At 43.1% G+C, this 26,340-nt stretch overlaps 1 protein-coding gene across 1 annotated transcript in view; it reads right to left on the bottom strand.

The window, feature by feature from the left end:
• LOC146855701 (uncharacterized) overlaps window positions 1-26,340 on the bottom strand; it is a 294,948-nt gene that overhangs the window by 256,398 nt on the left and 12,210 nt on the right. The window contains exons 2-6 of the mRNA XM_085650637.1: window positions 16,958-17,137; window positions 15,143-15,175; window positions 10,674-10,784; window positions 8,800-8,989; window positions 1,935-2,135 (exon numbers count right to left, since the gene is read on the bottom strand). Of these exons, the coding sequence (XP_085506763.1) occupies window positions 1,935-2,135; window positions 8,800-8,989; window positions 10,674-10,784; window positions 15,143-15,175; window positions 16,958-17,127 (705 nt within the window). The 5' untranslated portion in view covers window positions 17,128-17,137. The remainder of the gene's footprint in view (window positions 1-1,934; window positions 2,136-8,799; window positions 8,990-10,673; window positions 10,785-15,142; window positions 15,176-16,957; window positions 17,138-26,340) is intronic.

The following is a 26,340-nucleotide window of genomic DNA, read 5'->3' as shown; positions in this document are numbered from 1 at the left end:
TCATTTTCTGGCTGTTCATCAGACATACCCTTTGTACAAAGCAATAGCTCTCACTGCAGGTAACAATGAGGCAGGATTCCAGAAGGAGTATCCAAAACAAGGGTACAATGAAGTGTGAGATCTCTGCACCTATCAGTCATCAGACTTTCTGAGGCAATAATCAGGGACAAAAAAGAAACTTCCTCACCTGAAACAACAGAAACAGTAGTTCCACGCCTCACCACATCACAAAATTGCAGTGTTTAGGAAGAATTTATCATCATCTTTTGCTAATAAGGTCCTCTTTGAATTTCTAAGGAGAGCGCTGTCTCGGTCCTCTGTCACTTCAGTGTCTGGAACTCTACCCTTTGGCCACAAAATGCAGTCAATACACTTCCGCTGCGTGGGGAAGCTGCATCACTATCCATATTGAGTCATGCTATACCAGAGGCCATCCAAAATGCATCACACTGGTCGTAGCACTCCAGCTCATACCACACACAAAGTGAACTACCATACATGTGCTGCACACTAACTGTACTTACATGCACTCGACACGCACACGGGAGACCAGCGCACGTTTACGTGGTTTACATAACATTGAAGCTTTACATAAGAATGATAAATAGTCCTTTCTCTTGTTAACACAGAGAAAAATACTTGGTCATACTACTGGTTCGAAAAAACCCACTATGTTCCACCACTCCAGAGCACGGCCAATAGTCCTCCACCCAGTAGGAGGGCATGCTCTGTGCCCCCTCCAGGTCACAGAACAGGTTCTGGACCTCACATTATCAGGGACAGGTTTACACCTCTGTGTACAAGCTAGATTAGCATGATACCAGGGTAAACAAAAAAAGACGAGATATCAGTTTCTCATACAGTCAGGAGCTGAGGGCAGGGGTACACGCCTGTTTGCCATCACCTTGACATTCCCAGCCCAATGCAAGTACATTTTGTTTATATTTCTGTTAAACAAATATAGTTTGGTTTACAACAAGTTGTCGCAGATACCAGTTGTTACTGGTCCCTTTGAATTTCCACTATGGAGATCATTTCAAGGCGCTGAAAGTTACGTAACACATTTATAAGCTGATCATTTGATAGCTACTCCAAGTGAACATGAAAGTTCCAACTATTGCCATGAAATTGTGAACATTAATCCATTTTTACAACAAAGGTTGATCTTACACGGGAAGAGCAGCAGAGAAGAAAACAATGAAAGCAAAGTTGGGCAAAAGGAGAATGAACGGAGAGAGGAAGACGAGGTGAGAGGAGACCCTCATGGTCCAACACTGTTGCCTTGCCTCTGTGGGTGGTGCTTCTTAGCCCCTTTGCATCGGTCAGGTAAGAGGGTATTTTATTTAGCCACACCTTTACTAAAGAATTAGATTTGTTTGCGAGAATCCATCGCTGCATGCATTGTGTAGGGTACACCTCCAACACACCATATTGCTCAAGGATGGTGGATGTACTTTCCAAATTAAACTGAAGCGGTCTGAGGCAGCTGACAGCTTCTCAGTGACCTTATACTAACCAGGCAAGGGGATAGTATGGTACTAGAATATTGTGAATTAAATATCATCAAAAATATTGCATGCTAAATATAGTTTACAAAAATATCACATCACTGGGGATAATAAAAGCAAATCTATACCTAAAGGGACAGTATTTTTGTAAATGATATTTGGCTCACAATATTTCTGTCAGACAATATTTTTGTCAATGATATTCTGACATACAACCATCCCACACCATCTGAAAATGAGGGTAACAGAGTGCCAGAATATATGACAACTGCCCTGTTGCCCTGTTTGAAAAATAGAATACCCTGAGAGGCTGTGATGATTTTGAAGAGTAGGGTACAGCACCATAAGAAAGGTTGAGGGAGAAGAGTGAGGCTGCAATTGATGTAAAGAGGATCCTGGATTGTCCCAGGTCAGTCACTGTCTTACCTTGAGCTTCAGCTGCTTCAGACGGCGAAGTCCCCGGAGCACCTGCAGAGACTGCGGTAAGAACTGGATGTGGTTGTTGGAGGCGTCCAAGACGTTGAGTGTCAGTGAGGGGCACAGGGGTAACAGACTGGAGATCTCATTGTTCTGTACATAGAGTTCATGCAGTCGGGGGAGGTTCTGAACCCCGTCAAGAGATTTTAACTGCAGGGAGAGAGAAACACTCTGCTGACTTGGACATCACCTTGGTTAAGAATGCTAGCAGCATCTGTGCTGAAACCCTCCAGTAGTAGAGAAAACTCATCACATGCATCTTACTCACTAGTATGCATCAACCACTCATTGTAGTGTTGAGGCATCCAGATGCCTACAATATAGATCACACATCCTTAATAGGGATCTGTCCTGCCAATTCACCTCAGTTGTCCCAGCACTGAAACTGTTGATGGTATGAACAAGAACTCTTCAGAAGGACCAAGTAGACTGGAGGGATTGAAACAGCCTTTTATCGAGTCTTTTATTTCCGCTTTCAATTTCATCCACAGCAATGTCAGCAAATTTACCCATATGGACAAGCAGGTCACTGTACTATCTAACTGCAACCTATCCCACCAGGATAGGCACACCGCACGTTTCAGAGTCTTCAGACTACATCAAGGCGCTGTATATATCTCAGGTTAAGACTATTTTTCCTTGAAAAAGGTAATGTCTTTACACTTTCACTTAAATCTGTTGTATCGCTACATGGAGGAAGCTTGCATGCAGCAGTATTATGTGTGTCATCAAGGACACCTGATGGTGGGTCAGGTGGAACATGGGCTGATGTCCCAGCGGTGATTACAGACAGTTCACTTCAGAGGTCAAAGTGTGGAAATATACCTTTTTAGGGGTACACTGGTGCAGGGTCACCCTTTTGTCAACAGGTTCAAAAACCAACAAAGTAGAGATCAGCACTGAAGTAGGAATAAATAACAAGGTTATTAATCACTCATGAGTGGGACCACGTCCATACAACACACAAGTGCTGGAGGAGGTAGTACACTGAAGTCACAGAACGCAGGGCTGTTATACAGTTTTTCTGCAGTGTAAGCACGTGAACAGAAATAGGAAGAACAGTTTTAGGAATAGTTATCAACAAACAAGGGCAGATGAAAACTACATGGTCAGCAAAGTGAGAGGGGGAGAGCAGAAATGCTTATTGCAGCAACAAATGATTGACAGTCAACAGATGTACTAGTAGCTACAAACTCTCAGCATGTACATTGCTTTTAGCTGATTGAGGAAGTCAACTAAAATAGATAGCACAGGCAGGAAAAAAGACAAGCAGCAGAGGACGGGAGAATTAAAAGGAAACAAAATGGACACCACAGCTGAAATGGCTGCCGCTTAGGCTAACGTCAAATATTACACATTTCCACAAAAGGACCCTGCTCTCAAATCTCATGTCATTCATTAAGTCGATTATTGGCTACGTAGCTGATAGTGATGTTAATCTGAGAACATTCTTTCACTAACAAATACAGGACGAAGTGCAGATTTCAGAAGTGTTGAAGGAAATGGGTCATTTTATAAAGTGCATGGGAAATCCTAGGTTTGCAATACAATTTGGGAAGTTAATATTGAACTCTATCTTATATTCATTGGACAGATCCAACAATCAAATTGTAGAACTGAGAAAGCAACCATGGTGACCCCAAAAAAACATGTTGTCTTCTTTTTCCATTTTCCTGCCTGTCCTGAATGCATGAAGTTTGTAATTAAGTAATAATCGCAGCTGTACTAACATTAATACTATCATGTAAAGTGGGATTCTCATCAGCAGTTTCCTCTGCAATGTCTAGATATTGATTGAAAAATATGTTGTGCTCACAGTGGTGGTCAATGGGCAGCAGCACAGCGGTTTGCACTTTACTTGCAGACACAAGTACCGGTCACTAATGCCACCATACAAGCATGTGCCTATTGCAAACTCTGGAAACCGTTTGAGGTTCTTCCACTTAAAGCCACATGCAGCAACAGTGAGAGTACCAAGAGGAAAACTGGCCACTACCTAGAACATTTCATTATTTATAAATACTGGGGTTGGTTTCGGAAGATCTGGTATCACTTGATCTGCCCAAGTAATGTTTCAAAATAATCTGAGGAGCCATCTCTAATGATGAGCATGAACAAAGCGGTGGGTGCAATAACTGCATTCAGAACTGTATCGACCTTCAGTGGGTCTCAGAGGGGATGTCGCCCACACCCGCCAAGTTGCCCAATGGACAAACCAGAACCGTGTAATATTGTAAGAAGAGCAGATACTTCCTTCCTAGCGCATGTAGGTCAAGTACTTTGCAAAAGGTTACATGTAAAATGACTTCATATTTTGGAAGTAACTGTAACTTCGCAAATTCAATATAAAGCTGTATGAAGTACTCTGAGAATGGAAAGGGCATGGATTAGGGATATCTTTCACTAATGCAGAGGTGACAGGGTTAGAAGAGTGGGGGCCCATCCAAAGTATGTCTGCCTTTTACGAGCCAACCATCTGAGAGGTACGTGCTTGCTTTAGGTCCCATGATACCCTTTCTACACCACTGACCACCTTAAGTATAGGCCCTAATTATAAATTAACTTACTCCAGGCTTTGGTTTACTCTCACTTGGACTCCATGCTTTCTGCCATGGAAGGCATATCATATGAACACCTTGGCAGAGAAAAGTAGCATTTTGGGAACATTGAAACTGCTGTAAAATATAACTGCATAAAATCAGTTTTGTCTCAGAAAAAAAGACTCTATTTTTGTTTCTTGGACAAATCATGTTCTGGATGTGCCGAGCACCTTCTATCTCTTGCACCAGGTCTCCACTAAAGGAGCTGACTTTGGAGGGAGTGAACGAAGGCGCCCCCAAGAGAAAAATGTGAAGACATTTGAAAAAATTGGGGAATGGGGCATTCTAAAGTAAATTTTCAATAAAGAATTGAGTGAGAAAGCAAGAAGACTTATTTATAAAGCAATTGCGAATGTGTACTCTTGAGATATTTCAAACATTAAAAACATTTTACTGGGTTAATATGTTCAACAGTTACTGTAGTATGCAAATTGTAAAGTGCTACAACTTCCACCCCTTTAAAGTGTGTGCTTACTTAGTGTATTGCACTGCGTGCAGCATCAGCTTTGGACAAAAATGCTCTAAGCAGGGCAGAGGAAGCACCAACAGCTGCTGGCTGCAATCAGTCATATAGAAATATGAGCAGACAGGGCTTTAAGTGGGATGAAAAAAGTGAAGGTCTCTAAAAGGAGAGTGGCTTAAACATGTAAACTACATTTCTGTGATTCCCATTTTGAGTCACCTGATTGTGATTTTGGTTTCCCTCTGAACTTTCTGTTAGTGCATCCAGATATATAACACAACAACTGACATACACCTAAAACCTGCCAGGACTATTGGCTTTGTGAATGGTTGTTAGCTGTTCAAGATAAATGAGTAACAATGATTTTGTTGCAAATAATTAATATTGGAAATGTGTCAGTTCTGAAATTGTGAGACTGCGAATTAAATATCATTGAGGACTGTGAAAAGAGTATTGGTCTTCAGTTATGTGCACTTTATGTTAGGCATGTATGGCCTTTTTCTCTACACGTCTTTCATCTGCATATTTTAAACCTCATCTCTTTCCTTTTCACCACCCTCTTTTCACTCTATCCTTAATGTACTTCCTCGCATCTCCTTCACTGCCCCCAAACATCACTTGCACTCAGTCACATGTCAGCACTTACTGTGTACCCCTTCACCCACATTTACAAAGAATTTCAATTCCAATTGGAATATGTGGCCATTGCTTTGTGTGCTCTGCAGAGAGGTCAATCCAGTGACAGGCACTGTGAGAAAGTCACACTGCCTTCAGCCTCAGCACTAGAGCTCTCCATCGCCGCCTGCCATAAACACCTGGCACGACTCAGTTCAAAGATGCACACAACAAAATGCACACAAAAAACAACCAATGGAAATAGCGAATACTCTTAGAGAATGCAAGATTAAGTAAAATAAAAATGAACAAAATTGCAGACATGCATTACCTTAACGTTTTTAACATTCATTGTTTCGAAATAAATCAATGTTTCGGGCATTTATGTTATGGGCATGACCATATGGCCCGACAGAGACCCGTTTCAATGTCTGTTGTTTTAATGCCATTTGACAGAGCCAGGTCCTCAGAATTACTCACCCAACTAGCATGCTACAGCGTCTGTCTTTAACAAAACATGTCAACAGTTGGGATAAAACCTTCTAGAACCATTCCGCCAATCAATCTAAATAAATCAGGACCTTAATAAGCTCCAAGTATGTGTGCCATAGCCTAGGCATGCATACTCATAGTATTTAATATTTTAATATCAGGACACTATATGAACATATTTCCCCATTTGTGCTTAACTCCCTCAAAAGCTGAGGCTATTTGGATCAACTTTGCAAGGGAACAAAAGCTCTGCACGAATTTTGGATCACATTTTCGGGGGAACAAATACAATTGTTCCACTTCTAAAGGAGCAGCAACCTACAGCCACAGCCTGGTGTGTCACAGTGAGGGAGGTCAGCGTGACCAGTGAGGGACGTCAGCGTGACCAGGCTTCTCAGCACAATACCAATGACAAGGCACCAAATTTCCCTTACCACGGTCACATGCAATCAGACCCTGCGACGAATGGGAAAAGGTGAAACCTATGCCTGTAAATGACATCTGGCCTCATGCAGGGATGCAGTCAGCAACACCCGAAACTGTCGACAGCGCCACTGGCCTACAGTGAATATCACCAAAACTCCCAAGGCACTGAAGGGTTTTAGAAAGATACGCTCTGCGTCACATCGTCACATTGCAGAAAGTTGATGTACTTCCTGGTTTCCGGGTCCTTGTTCAGAGCGAGGCAGGGCAGGCAGCCTGGAACAGGCAAGCCCATAATTAATACATCGATTTGCTTAGAGGCACGATCTGGGATTGTATCTCTATATAAGTCAATGTATTTAATATTTTTTGCAGAAAAGATTTAGGAATTTCAGAGGATTGCAGACCTAGAGCCCTGAAGCAGAAACCACCCCTGCCGCATAGAAATGGTAAACTATTCCAAGCAGGGGGCGTTACCATCAAGAAAAAGCACTCTTCAGCACTATGGTGTTCCACCAAGGAATATGTAGGGGAGATAGCCCACTGAGTCACTGCAGTCGCTGGTCCTATATGCCTGATGATCTGTAATTATGTGTTGGGTACTCAATTGTTTTTTTCCTGAAATCTGTGGCAATATGAGGCCTTCAATCTCGAACAATAAACAAAACAGCAGTCAGAGGCAAGTACGCCCATGCTTGCTGTCTTTCTTGGTCTGTTGTCGATTTCAGTTTCACAGTTTTTCCAGCAAACTGCGGCCTTGTACCCTTGGTAAGGTTGCACACAATATATTTCTGTTTCACAGTATTGGAGTTGACGGGCTGCTGCGGTATCTTTGTAACGCAGTTTTGATGTCCAGTGAGATCAGCACCCATTAAACTCATAACCTTGGAACAATGGTACATGCCCCGGCAGGTATGAAACCTATTGCATTATAGATATATGGGTTTGAAATCAAATTTATGGATGGTAACTTGTATGTTCAATATTGACAGACAAAGGGTACCATATATCATGCTACAGCTCCCATCAGAATTTTTTTTCTAAAAAGATTTGAAAAGGATGTGAAGGAGTACACTATATAAGGTACACATTTAAGAGAAAATAATTGATCTCTATTTGGTGATTATCATTTAATCTTTGTGAGCAGCACATTTTGGGTGGAAATTATTAAGCGTATCCTTTGATATTGTGGGCCATAGGGGCATTTTTTGATTACAATCAATATTTTCATACTTTAGGAGAACATGTGGCTTCAAAGAGTATGGTTGCGTGTAGGTGAGCACATGGTATCAAGCCCATATAGTCCCGTAAAGATATCTGTCTTGGTGGATCCATGAATTGTATACATCAACTTTTTTTAGAATTTGTTAAAATAATGTTTGAAAAAAAAGTTGTAATATGGAAAAACCAAGAAGAAAGTTTATTAGTGTATATGTCTGTTACAGTACTTATGTATCAGAACAATTTCTCAATATAGTGGTACTTTTAGTTCACCTCACTCATAAAAGGGATGAGCAGAGTAAAGGCTCAAAGTATAAGGTTGCACTAGCTAAATAGGGACAGATGTAGGGGTAGTTCCAAGGGAAGAGCAGCAACACTATAGGTAAATGATGACTGTAGGTTATCTGTTCGCCGTCTCTTGCTGCTCCTAGACACCAATGATGAGAAATACACATGGTCAGATAGATTTACTGACGGAATCCAGTTGGTGATTGCACCGTGTTGTGTATACTATTTCACTTTTTATTTTCTGTCTTCTTGGTCGATGTGTTGTCCTCTTTTGTCTTACCAAATTTACTGGTATTTGTTGGTCGGTGATTGAGAATTAATGTTAGGAGTACTTTAAACATAGGATGCTGATGGAACTCCATAAAGTTTGGGAATCTCATAACTGTCTGTATTGGGTAGCGATTTATGGAGGAGCATGGTGACAAGTCATTGTAAGGTTTTTTGTAATGACCTTTATTGAAAACCTAAACATGCAGATAAATAGGAATTGACCATGCAGAATAACAACTAGCTACACGCGCCAATGCAATCTAAAAAAATCCTTTGAAAGATCAGAGGCCAGATTAGTAGGCTAACATCTCAAGGGTTTCAATCAGCAGCACAGAGTCAGCAATTGCCATTAATGGAAACTCCAGCCCCAGGGAAACTCCAGCCAAAGCCAACAGCAAAAAACAAAGGAAGGTTTGCAATGTGACAGAAGCCCTTGTAATACCTTGTTGGAGTCCAGGTGCAGGTGTGTGAGGTTGCTCAGCAGGGGCAAGTCTCGGATGGTCTTCACGTGGTTGTGGGACAAGTTGAGAACAGTCAGACTCTTGCAGGACTCCAAGCCCTTCGTGCTGGTCAGAGCATTGTAGTTGAGGTTCAGCACAGCAAGGTTGGGAAGAACACTGACCCCTTCGATGCTGGATCAAGATAAAGGAAAATTATTTAATCACGTGAAAGGTTGTCTGCTTGGGAGTGGACAGAAAGGGAATCTGAGGAGGCCACTGAGCACCAATAGAAGAGAGGCATTTGGGCATCTACAAACAAGATCACACAGAATCCATGAAAGCTAGTCATTGGTTACCTGTGGAAACATTCCACTGATGTGGGCATCAAGCACCTATAGAGGGAAGCCATTATACATTAGGAAAGAATTTACAGAGAACCTTTATTGGAAAACAACAGATACGCATACTAAACTGATTGGCCACCTTTTGGAGCATGAAGCCAAATAACTGAGAATGGTGAATAGTCCCGCCATGTTTCTTTCTTGGAATGTTACGCATCCTGGCTATTTGCCATTGCAGCCCCTTTTCAGACTGCTGTTGCTAAACACACGGTATTATGGGCATGTACATGCACTGTAACACCCGGGTCTTTAAAGATGGAGGATTTAGTCCTTGGCTGCACAAACGTATTAACTTTCGTAGATGGCATTGATCAGTGGTTCTGTAAGGCCAGCCCCCAAGGGTCTACCCAGCTTACGTAAAATTGTTGATAAAGCAGATAGTTCCTAGGTCTAGGTCAAGGACTTTGCAAAATGTCACAAAGATGTATTTTTATATTTTTTAAATAATTGTAACTATGCACATTCACTGTAGAGCTGGACGGGCTGCTCGAAATATTGACAGTGCGTGGAGAGTGCAGCAGGTGTGGAGGTGGCGGCGCCTAGATGGGTGAGGGCCAACTCCACCGAAAGTATGTCTCTCTTTAACTAGCAGGCCAGTTGAATTTGTTTAGAACCATTTGTGACTCTAAACAAATTAATTGTTTAAAGACTTTTCCAAAGCATTAAGGATCTGAGAGGCAGCCAGGGTGTTGCAGGTGAATTAATGGGATATTTTACATAGTTACATAGAATAAACACATAGCAGAAATAATTAAAGCAGTTAAACAATATAGTTATACAGTTTCCATAATGATCAGATGTAATTATATAGTTGCAAGGTAGTGTTCATAGTAGTATTCCATAGCTATTACTGCTGTATAGCTTATTAGCCACAAGAGAAGGCTAGCTCTCTGGTGTGCATTTTATAAATTGTCTATATGATTGCAGCAGCCCTCGTTCCCACGACGGAGCTGGCGAAGGTCCAGTTGTGATAGGGGAGCCGCGAGTGTGGACATATGACAACTTATGAACCCAGAAGGCAAAAAAATACTCATTTTACGTGACTGAAATTCTGCTTCTTTCCTTCCAACCTCAGTATACAGCTATAGGTTGTCCCTGTTGTCATGTAGCTTACCGAGCTCCCCTGCTTGCTCCTGCTAGGCTTGTGCTTTTTACTGATATATGTCTGCAGGGTAATTACATATATACTCTTTTGCCCCTTTTGTCCCAAAAAGTGCCAACATGGCTAACCTCTCTCATAACTCAAATGGACAGCTCATAAATCATCATTTTATGTGCGGTGCCTGACATTTAACACAATATATAAAGCGGTCTGGCCGGGGTCTAACACTGGGAGAACACTAGTTTCAATGCTCACATAGTTCAAAGTAAAAGGCATCTTTGCTTTGAGCCCAGCAGCATGACGCTGTAGCTGAGGCTCATCTTGGCTTTAAGAGGCCTGGTGAACGAGGTTAGTAGATCAGACTAGAACCTACTTGCCCAGCGCGTTGAGGGAGGCGTCCAGCTCGGACAGGTTCTTGAAAGGGAGCAGGCTGCCAGCCTTCAGCTCCTCTAGCTCGTTCAATGAAAGGTCCAGCTTCACAACCCTGGAGAGTGGTGGAGAAGAGAGAAGGCTGTCACACTGGCAGTCCAGCTGCTCACAGGCTTGACATTTTAGTGTGGTGTGGTGCAGTGTCAGTATGTTGTAGGATGGAAGATTGATTTCCAGGGGCCACACACCAATGCAACCTTAAAAGCCTAACTATCCATTGGACACACCTACCCATAAGTCCCACGGCTGGTCACATGTTTAACTCAAGTAGGAAGTCCATATACACCACATTGTTGCACATACTGCATTGACATCCGTTTCTGGATTAGTCCCATGCATCCGGAAGAACATCGCTCACATCTGCTTAATAGGTTCACGTGGGCCACATGAAGGGGCAGACAAGTCTATGGGAAGGCTGGACTGGATACCAAAATCAGCCTTGAAATATACCCTACACTGCAGGACTAGACTAACAGAGTCAACATGGGCTTTCCTGGTTGGTCATGGCTCCCATGCAGCTCTGAAAGCGGCCCTCTAGCCTGCTGTCTACCGGGGAAAGGCGGAGTGGTAGAACGGCCAGTCCTGCTCCGCCTCTGAGGAATCAGTAATATTTTCTGGCACATGAGTGGGTTTTTTAAGGCATGTCCTGGACTCTACCTCAGCACTGTTGTCAGGCTCTCTGTGGGGGATTCTCCTCAAAGGCCCCTCAGCCAAGTCCTCTCTGATCACATTCATAACCAATGCAAAGCTCTACAGCCTACCAGGTGAAAACATATAGGGCCTCATGTAGGTAGCGAAATACCGGTCGGTAACAGCCCAATTTCGGTAAATATTCCGTTACCGACCGGTATTCAGACAAGTGAGATGTAGGAGACCAAAAACCACTTTTCGGTAAATATGAGGCGGTAAATACCGATTCATACTTACCGAATACATAATTAACGAATCGGTAAATATGAAGTGGTAAATATGAAGTGGTAAAAAGTTAAAATGACATGTAGGAGCACTCGGTAATTAAGAAATCCAAGAAAATCGGTAAATAAGAGTCGGTAATTAACACGGAGTGAAAGCAGGTGGTAACCAACAACAGTGCAGCTAAGCAATCCCAAAATGCAACAGCGTGGACACCCTGGCAGCTATGTACGTCATTGCAATGCGCCTACGTCTAGAGGCAGCAGGACTGAGGGTTTGGCGACGGAAGGAACGCATCCACAGACAGCGCATCACACTATTCCAGCTGACTGATGCAGAGATACATGAGAGGTACAGGCTACACCCCGAAACCATCATGGACTCAATCAGGGACCCGCACCCACTCCTGGACCAGCCAATGAGAAGGGCGCACGCCATACCCCCACATGTGCAGGTGCTCTGCAGCCCACATCTGCTGGCATCCGGCATTTCTCAGGTGGTGACAGCTGCGGTGGGTGGTGTATCCCAGAGTTGCCTGTCCCGTTCCTTCAGGAATTACTTCCCCCATTATATTGGCTGCATTGATGGGACACACATCCCACTCTGTCCACCAGCTGACACAGAGCACATCTACAGGATCAGGAAGTCCACCCACTCCATCAATGTGCATACCGAATGGAATGATATTGTGAATGGTCCCGTGGGTGGCAGAACCAAAAGGTGCGCGTATGCTATTTACAACGAGGTCTGCAAGTTGTCGCACAGTGAGGCGGCTTCCAGACTGAGAGCTATTGACCAAGCAAACATGGAGAAGGCCTAAGCCGTTATAGATATTAGCTCTAGCACTCTCACTTCTAGGATTCATACATGAGACAATAGGCACATGCAAGTACACGGCGCATGCAATGTACAAGCCCCGATTTTGGCGTGCGTCCTACGAGGTATCCCAGTGCCTGTGATTACACCTTCATTCACTGTGCTTGCAAACGGTATTCATTTAATAATGATTAATGAAGTTTGCTGCGGGATGTGAGTGGTAATCCCGTACATAACTGTCTCGCATGAAGTTGTCTGCTGCAATACTGTTCTTTTTCCACCCCCGCATGGGCGGCGGGATGTTTCCATCTGGCCTTCGATTCCAACCTTGAAAGCAGAGTCCAACAAGTTGAGCAGAATAGAGCGCCATTGTCCCACAAAGAGGTGCCTTTGACTTCCTCTCGTTAAAATATTTGTCCTTCACGTTGCTACTACGCGCACTGAGGAACAGGCGCCTCTGAATACTGACCTCCCCCTGCATTTCGGCTCTTTGATCCAAAGTATTATCAATGCCTCGTCCACAACGGGCCTGGCTCAATTTTTTCTAACATGTGGGGCTCGGGTCTCGTGACCTCTTTCCAAACAATTTGTGGTGTAATTCCGGCATTTGTTCATTCACTGTTCTCGAGCATCTTTGGAGGTGTTCCGCTGCTTCTGGCGCTGGTGGCAGGTGTGCTGCTTTTACTTTTCATACTACGGAATGGCTGCTCCTTCTGTGCCACACGAGCACCTGTCCCGTCTGCATCTTCTTCGTAATAGGATGCTTGACTTCTATGGTACTTTGCCATTGGCGACTTTGAGCCTGGCTTATGGATTATCCTTCAGGTATTCCTACTTCACCTGCGTACAACCTGTATTACACTGCCTGGATTGTCCCTTTGAATGGCCTCTGGATTTGTGCTTGACCAACATGGTGTCTCCGGTGCCGGATTTCGATCGACTGATGAGGCCCTTAGTGTCTCACGAGTTGTCCTGTTCTGGTGTCCGGATCATGGCGTGTGGAGCGGCGCATGGTATCCTGGGTAATTGGGACATCTCAGCGGCAGCCTACGACTTCTTGTCCATGAGCTATTTGGAGGAACATTCCGGGTGCCCTCTGATTGTGCTAGAGGCTCCGTTGGTTGGAGAACACGTATGTTCCTTTTCTTTACTCAATTGGATGGCTGAGACTTTTAGTGGCCCTGAAAACGATTGCTTGTTGGAAGCCGTGGCCACATATGCCGCCTATACATTCATGGATTAACTGGATTGTCGTCCATTGCGCCTGTGCTACTGGACAGCACCCTGGCGCAACATTTATTTCTTTTAGTTCTCGTTTTTCTCTTCCTGATGGTCTGCTTGAGTTTTTTACTATACTTGCATTGTGTTTTTGGAATTGTATGCTGCAATTAATTGGACTGTAGGACTTTGGCGCTGCATTGGTTACGCCCTGTTCTGCTCTGACGAAACTGAACTCTGCGTTCTCTCTTTTCTTGCCTATTACATATTGCTTCGCTCAAGGGGGCGTGTAGTGAGTTCTCCCTGAATACGTACATGCATTGTTCAGTTGGCATTACCACGTTGAATGTTTTGTAGCCATATTTGTGTCTTTGCACACGACACTGCGTTTACATGTTCTTTCTTGAATAAACTGCTGACTCGAGACTTCCTTCAGACGAGTGCATTCTGTTGTTCCCATCCCAAGCTCTGCGCAGCGACCTTGGTCTGTACATGCTGTGACACACAGTCTGGAATTTTACACAATGCATGTTTTCCACTCTAGGTTGTTCGACCCACGATTTAGCCATGGCACACGCGCAGCTGCACATACCTGACAGTTGGTGCTTTTCATATCTCAGACGTCATGTTTATTATTCAGACCGAAGACGAGCCTTCCTGCGAGGAGACTCCTGATGCTCCTGTGATGTGATTTCACTAAGCTGATCTTTGAGGTATGGGGTCCCCTATTCAAGCCTGAGAGACCTTCTATAATGACATGATTGTGATATTGGCTACTTAGTTAAGGGAAGGTGGTAGTGTCCTCTGTATTTTCCGATTCGCTAGATACCACCTCGGTATTTTCCGATTCGCTAAATACCACCTCGGTATTTACCGATTCGGTGGATACCACCTCGGTATTTACCGATTCGGTGACTTCCGATTCGTATTTACCGAATGTTACCGAATCGGTAACTGTTACCGAATTTTTACCTACATATAACTTACCGGTTCTAATTTACCGATTCGGTACGGCTCGGTATTTATGAACCGGTAAAATTTATTTACCTACATGAGGCCCATATTGTCCAAGAAAATTCATGTTCATAATCCTCACAATGACCCATCCAAGAATCCACCGAGAGCCATATTTAAATGCTATCACATTTTGAGCAATGTTCCTGGCCCAAACTACTTCCCTAAAACGTATAGAGCCATATTTAAATGCTATCACATTTTGAGCAATGTTCCTGGCCCAAACTACTTCCCTAAAACGTATTACGCACACAAACAGACACACGTGTTACCTATACTATGACTTTTAAGGAAAGAGGGGGAACCACATTTTCAAATTCTGTATCTGTGAGAGAGGCAGGTAGGTGTTCAAAAGGGAGGGTCTTTGGGGGAGCGGTACCAAGGTAGGGCTGTGGATTCACAGTGGGTCTAGAAGAAACACAAATCCAGTATGCCAGCTGGTGCCTGAATTACCTCTCTGGAAATTGTGTGACCGGAAACTGCTGCCTGCAAAAAAACACAAGAAACAATAAAGCACACCAACAAATAATAACAAAAGCGAAATATAGATGCATTTCCTTGTATAGGGCAGACAGGAAAATAAATGACCTTTAGGTACTTCATTTCCGGATAAACACCTTAATCCCAAGACCTAGGGTCTTGGGTGTGACACACACAGCAGCTGTGAATCCACAGACGGGTTCTTTGTTGAAATATCAGGTACTAGGAGTGAACAAGGCGCCCACCAATAGCAGGATCAGACTCTGCTCAGCCCCCTTAGTTTATCTCCAGCGGACTCACTCTACCAGCGTGACACCCACCCATGCCATACGACATCACGCTCAGAGCAGGGAGCGTGAAACAGACGCTGGGGGGGGGGGGGGGGTGCACACAACGTTGGACAGGAGGAGGGCATCAAGCAATGGAACAGAACGACATGAAAAGCAATACACAGAAGTATTTCAAGTTAATAGAGCTTTGGTGGAAATTGTACATGCACAAAGAACATGTTGTTTCAAAGGAGACAAGCAGCTACGATGACTGCAAAGTCACTTACCATTAGTGAGGCAGAAAGAAGCTATTGTAGAGTTATGATTGGAGTGTACATGGCTTTCAAGGGTGGAAGTCACGTGTTGGTTACAACTTCAGGAAGAACTGGGTTTTGATGGCTTTATTTTTAGGCCCTTTCGCGTAAGAATGATGCGTCTTTTAATTATTCACTAAATCTGCACAAAAGTCTCCTTTTACGGTTTGCTATCATAGACCTCGTAGGTGGCGTATTGCCAGCCAGGAGAACAATCCTAAATTTCATGCTAGCTTCTTGAGGACTGGGGTGGTTTGATTGAAAGCTGCATTTCACGCAGCTCTATGGAAGCATATGAGGGGGTGGGGGGGGGGGGGGGATCTGCTGTCCAGGAGCTTCCCTGTGTCAGATGGCAATTGTTCAATGCACTGCAGTGTGGATCTGAAGTCTTCGGAAGGGACCTATCATGTGATCTTTCCCAAATGATAAAGTTGTAAGTGTGATGACCCCAGCCGTGACCCGGGTGACATGCAGCTACATGTGAAGAAGAGGAGTCAATGCATGGATGACCACAGAAAAATGATCTTGCTACAGGAAGTGACTGGGTGTGCTTTGCTTGGAGCTATTTAGTTGTTTTTTCTTTCTTGCTTGGCATTTGATACGCAAAAGTATCCACTTTAGTAAGACTTTACAATGTGCGGGGTTTGCTGAAAATGGGGGGAGTGGTGGCATAGGAAATCGCACCTCAGAGTAAGACAATTTCTATTGGGTGTGGGTAACGTAATGTTATGTAGGGTTCTATACAGCACACGTTTTGGTGCCAATTGAGGTAAGAGGACACCCCACTACCTAGGGTGTTAATACATGAAAATCTGAGCAGGTTCCCATGTTAAAGCTTAGTTTAACAGTTGTACCCGGCAATCCTTTTGTTTATGATTTCATTTATACTCACATTTTGAGCATCAGCATTTATTCCATCAAAAGTATATACAATCAGTATTGTTACGCCAGATAAAAGGATTTCCTATTGTTAAAACAATCTACTGTGAAGTGTGTGCTATAAAATGCAGCTATTATTACTTCCATTTTATAATCCTTCAGATCACGTGCAAGCAACAATATCTTTCAAACACCTATCACAATGGAAGGCATTGCACTGCAGATAATCCCAAAATAAATTTGGGGATAACATTTGCTAGCCCTGTCTGTTTCTCTTGGGCACATTTAAAACAAACAGAGACAACTACATGAACAATATATGTCACCTGTGGTTTGTTGGTCCAAATTCAAAGCCAAAGGTCAGGTCCTTAAGCCGGGACATCTTCATCGTGATGCAGTAATGCGGCCCAGCCCGTCTGATGCTCCAAGTGAGGGGAAATGTGTCGATGATGGTGGCCCGGTCCTCCACAAACTGGCGCTCTATCTTCCGCTCCATGCTACCAAAGCTTGGAAACAGGAGAAAAAATGGCACATTTGAGACCAGTGCAATGAGACTTAAGCCTGGGCTTAGAGCAATTTCCGCAACAACAATCTTTACAGAACCCGTTTTTCCTTGGTCAACGAAGCCGCAATCCATCCAAAGGCAGCTATGCAATCAAGCAGTTAGGCAAATAAATGTGTTAATGTATCTGCAACAAATTTCTGTACGTAACTTGCAGGTAACATGTTGGATTCAGGTGGGCTAAAAGGATTGCAACAAGTTGGGTAATACGTACACCTTCTTAAAGTGTCCTAGGGCAATTGAGTTTGGTGTGTGGACTATATAACGAGTGAATATTATTTTCGGCCTTTTACTACTAGCGCTCACTTTTTACTTTTCATAGCCAATGGGGCAGCATATCTATACAAAGGTGAGTCTAGCTCGCAACCATCAATTTGGAACACTTGCTAGAGACACTTTTGTAAACATTTGATGGCAGCTAGACAATTCTGAGGTAGCCACAAACAGAGACTTAAAGCAGGAAAAAAAATTTTTAAACACATACTAAGGTTTTACTGTGTTCTCTGTACATTAAAAACACATATCCCTGGCAATCTTGCTGGACCTGTCAGCTGCCTTTAACATAGTAAATTGAGGGGCTTCTCCTTGTTGGTTTGGGAAACAGACCAGGAGCGCCTGCCCAGGTTCTGCGGTAAAATAGTAGTTCTATCCTCCATGATTGTTGATGAGAAGTCATTATCGGTTTCTTGTTCTAACTGGTGAAAAATAGTTTGGGAAATGTCGGTGGGATTTGCCTCATCGCCTCCTTCTTGTCAACATGTACAGATCAGGTAGGCTGGAGAGCTGCAGAATTCTGGCTGCATTCTGAAGATGTGCAACTAGAGAGTAGCCTATGAAAGAACACAAACGGCTCACCCAAGGTGGACGTTTCATTGGGACATGGGCTACTTAGGGGCGGTGCAAATTTGGATGGAAAAATTATCTGACTCTTAAGTCACAAAACATAAATCCAAGCCTAGGCAAAGTCTCCATGTACGGCATCCCCTTTAATAGGACTGAATCATGGGAAAAGGACAGTGATAACATTAGTGATCTAAAAAACAGAACCTCATTGCGTTCTGTGCCTGACGTACTTGTGAAACAAAAATATGTAAAAAATTGTTGTGCCTTTTTCAGACCCTGGCAAAAATTAATAAGGAGTCCCCCCTGAATATTGAAACCACAATATCAATGGGACACCATACCAAGGACAGAATATCGAAAATAACATGCTAAAAAGTAAGTAAGTCTAGATTTTCTATACCTAACTCTACGTATATGTACTTACGTGGTACATATATCTTCAAAGTACGTAGCTTTGGATTTAGCAATAGTAAATATATACTTCCCTATATGCACTTACCTTTCAATAATTCTGTTCCTCGCTATTCTGACCTCGATATTTTTGTACCACGAAATTGTTGGTGTCGATATTCAATAGTACAATCCTGAATAGTTATAATCATCACTCACATTACAACAATTCTGACCTAAATATAAAGGCGCAGTACTGCAGTGAAAAAATGCAACTCACCAGGGAATTACATTCAATGAAAAGTCTAACCTTCTCCACCACCTAACGCGATGCAGGGGTCAATTTCAACTATTACTCAGAGAAATCTTCATTTTCCTTTAAACTGACCACCGAGTGGAACTGATGTACGCAGTTCATTGGCCCACCGCAAGATATACGTGATATAAATACCAGAACATAGAACACATAGTGCCATAACCCATGCTGATCGCAGGCCAGGACCCTTGCAATGTCAACTGCCTCAGCTTCCCTACATGGCTCACAGCCAGGCTACAAAACTCCAGAGGCAGCCTGTCAGGCACTTTTTAGCTAAACTTACCAATATATAAAATTTTAAACCAATCCTAAAATATTTCCACTCGCCCAATGCGACTGAAGGATCAGATTTTAATGCATTGTGATGTATAAGGCAGAGTGGATCCAAGGTCTTGGCTACCTTCATAATCTGGAACCTACCCACATCTCTTTTACACCCCATTGGCCAGTGTTCGCTAATCGTGAGCATGTCTCCCTGAATCCATGTTTGTGCCCCTGTTTCTGGATCTGTGTTCTTGCCTCATTATCTCTGTCTCACTGCTCTTTTGTCGGTCTGTGTTTCCTTCTTCGTGCATCTGTGTCTCCCTACCTTAATGTTTACATTTCTCTTCCTAATCATTCATGCACCAATGTCAGTGTCTCCTAGTTCACATGTATCCGTCTCCCTTCTTGGGTTTCCCCTGTCCCTACAGTGATGTTTGGGTCCTCCTGCCCCGCAGTGTTGGTGTCTCCCACTTTCAATGTCCATGTTGTTAACTTATCTTTGCGCCACATCAGCAAGACCCCCTACTGTAACTAGAAAGACCATACTACATGGTTACCCACAATTGACCTAGTTTTGCAGGTACACATACCTAGATGTACATTATTGCATGTATCCATATATTTATTGATGTATATGAATGTGTATAGTTTGAGCGCAGTGTTGGAATATCTGCTCCTCTGTCCATGTTGCTTCTGTGCCATTGCTTTGCCCTACTTTCCATTCCTTTCTACAGTTGTTGCACTGTAAAAACTCTAAGGAGCTTTTGAACCCGAAGATGAGAGGGACGTGGCCTCCAAAGACAACATTAGACATATTTCCAGGTGGGTGGGTTCAGGAATGTCTGTGCTGGAAAAACAGAACCTTTAGTTTGAGACAGAATTCCAAGAACTTGTTTAACTACAGTGAAAAATGTTCACTACGAGGCCGACAGCCATCACATTCCTCCTGTATGATTCAAAGAAAACACCTGGGGCGTCTCACAAATGTTACTTTTTCACATTTTAGAGCCTACGTAATTGTAGAAATGTAGTGTCTGTCCGTCCATTGAGCTGGCGGGATTTGCAGATGAATGAGCCGAGGGAGTCGTGTTTTCATGTGCCGAATCCTTAAGGCAGGAGTTTGACTACTTACGGCAACAAGGGACGCTGTGGAAACACAAGCACTGAGGGCAAAGAGATTCAGAGATGAGCCCTGTGCAACGAACTGAAGGGGAGCAGCATGGCCAGAGAAGGGCGATAGTAAGGGGTGGATGAAAGGAACTGGGTGGGTCTGCGAGACCTTATCCACCCTTCAGTGCAGTGTTCTGTTTCACTGAGGCTGGAAAGAAGGTCAAAGGTTGAATGATGAAGGATATAGAGGTCGTCACAGCTAGTTCAGTTACCATTTTCCCAACTCATTCTTAGCAGGAGGATAGACAATGAATCGCTTTCTCAGGGTGCGCTTGCCAGGGATAACTGCACTTCTTGCAATCAGAGAGCAAGATGAGTTTGGTAAGTACAAGCGGTACCCATTTACCCCTCATGGGGGATGGAAAGACACAAGGGCGACACAGACACAGGGGGCAGAAGGGGACAAGTGGAACACAGCGACACAATCTAAGCAAGGAAGTACAGCAACCGAAGAACATAAGGGACATAGAGGGACATAGTGAGATATTGGAGACAAGGGGACACAGTAGCACAATAAGACACAGGTAGGCAAGGCTAAGGTGTACAGAGATGCAAATGACGCAGTGATGCCAAATAGACAAGGCGGTAATAGAACAGAAGGAAACACGTCGAAACACAGAAGATGCTGGGTGATGTATTTTGTTAGTGGGTGCTACCAGGGTCCACATTCCCTTTGTCATGATCCAAAATTAGGCTGTGGCACGTCCCAATCTGGTGGTTTCAACCAGAGTCCACCTGGTATGTGACTGATTTTCGCTTGTTTGATGGGGTTGTGCCCTCACTATCATGTGAGTTTCTCGGTTAATACCAGATTCAAGTAAGTCCAAGGAGTAAGGTACTCTGTGGAGGTGATGTTTTCTCTTTTAAAAAAAAAATTTGTAAATGAAAAGAACAGCCGACTTGTGTTTCGCCCCAAGGCCAAAGGGCCAGGGCTTTCTCAAGGCAAGTTATCTATTTCATTAATTCTTGGACGATTTATTATGAAATGGGGATAAGATGATGTGCTTGAAGAGTCTGACGCGATGTGCAAGGCAAGAGTTTCTACGGTCAAGAATTAATGAAACAGATATCTTGCCTTGAAAAATCACCTCCACAGAGTACCTTACACCTTGGACTTACTTGAATCTGGTATTTACCGAGAAACTCACATGATAGTGAGGGCAACACCCCATCAAACAAACGAAAAACAGAAGATTCTGGCATAAAGAAAATCTATAGAGGAGATGTAGAAAGGGGGCATAAGTGAGGAAAGGGGAATACTGTCTTTAAACTCCATCACCAGCATAATTCCCTGAGTTGAATGAGAAGCAGTACGGCTGAGGGGGAACATTAAATGGAACTGACCTCAAATCAACTAACTATGGAACATGAAATCCTTGGTGAAAGCTGGGAGACATGGGCTCTTATTGTCCCAGTATTCTCCCAAGAATGTGATTTCAAAGTCATGTGAAAAGATGGCCCAGAGGAACGGGTAGCAGAGAGTCATGGCCAAGTGCATTGGTGACAACTGTGGATGGCCCCAGACCAGTGGGACAACTCAATTTCATGCACGAGTTTTGGGTAAAACGAGAGAAACAAATCCTCTGCCAGATAGATTAAGTCAAAACCCCTTACAACCACTGAAAAAATGCAAAAGTGACAATCAAGTGAAGAGGAACAAAAGAAAACCTATCTACCGACCACAAAGACAAAGAACAGAATCAAGACAAAAGTAGGAAGTGATGCAGTCTGTCACAGATAAACAGTAATCAATGAAAAGAATTTCCTGACCCACATGACAAATCAGATGGACGAGAGGTCAAATGTGTTAAAGGATGCTGGATCTCCCACAACATAGCCTTCAGGAAAGAATTGTGAAATGCACATCCTATAGTACTTTCAACCTACTGAGACATACGTAGAAGAGTATAAAAGTTGAGTTAGCCAGTCTTTTTACCTTCCCAAAACTTGGGGTGTTTGCTGTCCTGTGAATAATCGATATGGAAAGATATACAAAAAAAAACGAAAGCAATTTGCAGCGTCTACCTCTGCTCCCCCAATAAAACCTCCAGCTCAACATATGGCGATGTTATTAACCCTCTGAATGTCCTCCTGGGATAGGACTGATCTAAACGTAAGCCTGCTTTCAATATCCTGGGGAGATATGGGAATGATCCCCTAACGAAGCCCACTGTGGTAGCATACATTTCCATGAACGAAAAGTAGACCAAGAAATCTCCCACAAAGAGACTTTTACATTTGTTATTCTCTTTTCCATTGCTATCTGTATCATGAATATTATAATAAATAACAACGCTGGCCAAAGAAAGCAACCAGTTAAAAAGATGGATCAGTACATTTCAGTATCCATAACTAAGCTTCATATCTGTCAAATTCCCAAGCAACTCCCATAACCTCCACCAAACCCTGGTCGATTGGTCTCATACAATCACTCCAGTCCTCAAGTTATTAATCTCTATCTGGCTTCCAACCAAGCCTACAACGGGTAAACAACATAGCTAAAATTCCCAGGGTGAACCGCTATAGCAACTTCATCAAACTCCAGCAAGTGATAATTAAAGGCCACTCTCCTCTATGACAGCTAAACTGCACTGTCTGTTTTCAACTATGAATATCAATATTGGTTCACCACATCGAATTAATGGGCACGCTCAGCGTGTACCATGTCGATATCTTGATGTCCACTGCTTAACAGGAACCTTATTGTGCAAACCATTATCGACTCCCTATTGCTAGATGGTTATTTCATCATCAACTAGACCGTGAGATCAAAAGAAGCAAAGTAAACGCCATGGTTTGTGATGCACATTCCACGGTAAACAAAATGAACACCAAAATGTTCTCCATCCTTAAATACTTGACCATAGAGATATGAATGTCTCCATATCAAATTGAGGTCAAAGCCTCATAGTACATTTTTTTTCATCCTTTCCTAATGACAAATACCTACAGCATCACTACTCAAAACATACATCTCTAAAGGGTGCTACTCTAAAATGACCATCACAAGCAATTTTAGCCACACAATACAAAATGCCATCCAAGTCTACTTGTCAGATCACCTTCCTAGTTCCTGCACATTTTATTTGTACATGCTGAAATGCTTGGGTCAACTAAAATCCCATTTCTTTTCAGAAATATAAAAAAGCATGGACTGAAGCAAGCTCAGCAACCTTTCCCGCCATTCCCTGGCAGTGGCCCGGCAGTCCAGAGGTATCTATAGGCTTCGCAGGACCGCCGCGGTCCTGCCAAGCCTATAACAACTATCAGCACTGCCACTGATTTCATGGAGGCCTTTCCTCCATGAAAACAGTAGCGGTGAGAAAAGAAAGGGGCCTTGCAGGGCCCCCTTGAGCCACACACCTCGTGTATGCACACAGGGGGCACACCGTGTAGCCCCCCTGTGTGCATGCACAGAACTTCCAGCACAGCATGGACTTTTCAGTCCATGCTGGAACTTCCTTTGACGTTCCCATTGTGGTGCCTATTTTACAGGCACCGCTGTGGAAACAGCAAAAGAAATGCCCGCCAATTACTTAAAAAGTCATTATTGGGTGGGCGGTCCTCATGCAGCCTTGGCGCAGCTGCACGGGCAGAGAGCTGGCGCAAGTGCGCCAAAGTCGTAATCGGTTCCTAAGTCTGTTGAAGCTCTCTGTGCTAGTAACCCATATAATCCAAAATCAATTCCACAATCTCAAAAAAAACACCAAGCATATGCTGATTTCTACAATGAAGAAATACATCAATTCAAGCTATCTGTTTCTTCTTAGGGCAAATCTTTAAGCACACTGAAGCATACTGACTGAATATGGGGACCATTCACAAAACATACAGTAACTTTACTTACATCCCCTGGCTTTAGCCTCTACTTGCAACCTTGGTTAAATCTGCCTTACTAAGCCTGGATCCACGGTGTCTTGACCTTATCAAATCCACATTAATAGTTGCAGCGTAAAGCATGGTAAAAATATTTATTATACACTTACTCTCTTTTACTACTCTAACCATACCGGGCCCTTTGCTATTAGGCAGTCTACAGCATTCCCATTCAACACAGAAGCAATGATCCTCTGACAAACCTTTCTCTGCTGATAGGAAGGGTGGAATTTAGAGTAACCAAACACCATGCTGGATGTCCAATGTGGACCATTAGTTTACAGCCAACTCACAAATTAGAGATCAAATTTTGGTACACCACTCTTAAAACCATGCTTTAGAAATAAAGGATAGCAACAGGAAGACCCAACCTCCCAAGGAAGTTAAGCCGAGTTAGAAATATGCAGACCAAAAGCTCTGCAACAGCAACACAAAACAAAAGAAGTAACACCTGATGTTCTGTCAGAGCTCGATGATTCTCCCAACAACACATTAAGTCATTAGGAAACAGCACAGTTTAAATGGAAGAGCCAACAGGGCCAAGTAAGAGATTCAGACAGATAATTGATTAATTTGGTTATTGTTTTAAAGATGCAAAGTTCATTGCCACTAGTAATTTCTTGAGGAGTTCAGTTAAAAAATCACAGCTTGTATAACAGTGCCAAACATTTTAACAGGTTTTCTCGGATGATTATAATCAGAATTTGCTACAGTTACAATTTACACTGATAGTCAGTATGGCTTTGGAGTTATACATGACTTTGGGCAATTGCGGTCACAGCCTGGGTTCATGACGTCCTCTAGTTCTCCCATTAGAAACGGGGAGTGCGTGAGGAACCTTTTGCAGTCCTTACAATTGCCTGCCTAAATTGCTGTTGTGAAATGTGTTGCTCAACAACAAGTTACCGACTATGTCACAGTCAACAACCGTTATGCAGATGAGATGGCAAAATATTGTGCTTTGAATGTACACACATTTAATGAAGAGATCTTGGAAAATACATCTGACGTCACTAATTGTACTTTGATGTTGTCAGCCATAGACACCTGGGAGGAGGTTAGGAAGTTGCAGGATGAGGCGACAGAAGCAGAACGACAGGGTTGGGTGCGAGCAGGCTGTACCAAGAGGGAAGATGACGTGTGTGTTTACATTGATAGCAGACCAGTTTTGCCTGACAGCTTATTGTCGCCAATGGCAAGGCGCTACCATGGTCCTGCACATGTTGGGAGAGCTGCAATGATGCATCTTTTCCAACAGGTATGTGACAATCCTAGATTTAGAGTAACTGCAAAGACGCTATGCCATCATTGTGTAATGTGTCAGCATCAAAACAGAGGAAGAAAAACACAGATTGTCATGAGTCACATTAGTAAATCTGCAGGTCCTTTCAACCAGATGCAAATGGACTTCATAGTGATGCCTCTTTGCAATGGTTTAAGATATATTTTAGTCATTTCATTTCATTTCATAAGGCTTTATTCAAACATACAACAGGTTCATAAAAGCACGACATTAAAAAACAACATTATAAAAGCGTGCAGAGGCAGAAAAATACATCAGCATAAAATTGTTAAAAGAGCATACTTTTCCTACCATTAATGGATTTGAGAAGGAATGTAGCCGTATAAAAACACACATCCGGATGATGCAAATTAAAAAGTAGACACATGCAGTCATGTAGCGATCTGATCCCAAATTTGACAAACAAGGGTTTCAGATAGGCTATCCGGAGATGTTTATACAACTGACAAAGCAGAAGAAAGTGCACAGTGCTTTGGGAAGTAATGTTATCACATGGACATGGACCAGCTGGATGTGAGTTCAAAGAGGGAAAGGCAACAAGGTTGTGGGCTACTCCCATTCTGAGTCTGGTCAACACAAACCGATGTGACTTCCAGGTAACTTGAGACAAATAAGATTGAAAACCCATAACTTCGTTTAAATCGTGGTAGAGAACATAAGATGAAAGTTTAGAGCTATTATAATGGGCCTCATGTAGGTAGCCAAATACCGGTCGGTAACGGCCGATTTTCGGTAATTATACCGTTACCGACCGGTATTTTGGCTTTTGAGATGTAGGGGGCTCATTTCTGTATTCGGTAATTTACCGAATCGGTAAAATTAGCGAATCGGTAATTTTACCGATTCGGTAAATTCCGAATACAGAAATGAGATGTAGGGGGAGTGTGTGGGTGTTGTTTGGAGTCAGTATTTACCACCAACTAATAGTTGGTGGTAAATAATGAATGGATGTGTAAATGCATTTCATAGCGCTTAGAAGTGTGCA

The sequence above is a fragment of the Triturus cristatus genome, chromosome 4_1 (genome assembly GCF_964204655.1).
Source record: "Triturus cristatus chromosome 4_1, aTriCri1.1, whole genome shotgun sequence".
In the NCBI taxonomy this organism is placed as follows: Eukaryota; Metazoa; Chordata; class Amphibia; order Caudata; family Salamandridae; genus Triturus; species Triturus cristatus.
Note: the sequence above shows the minus strand (reverse complement) of the source record. Positions and strands in the feature narration are given on the sequence as shown.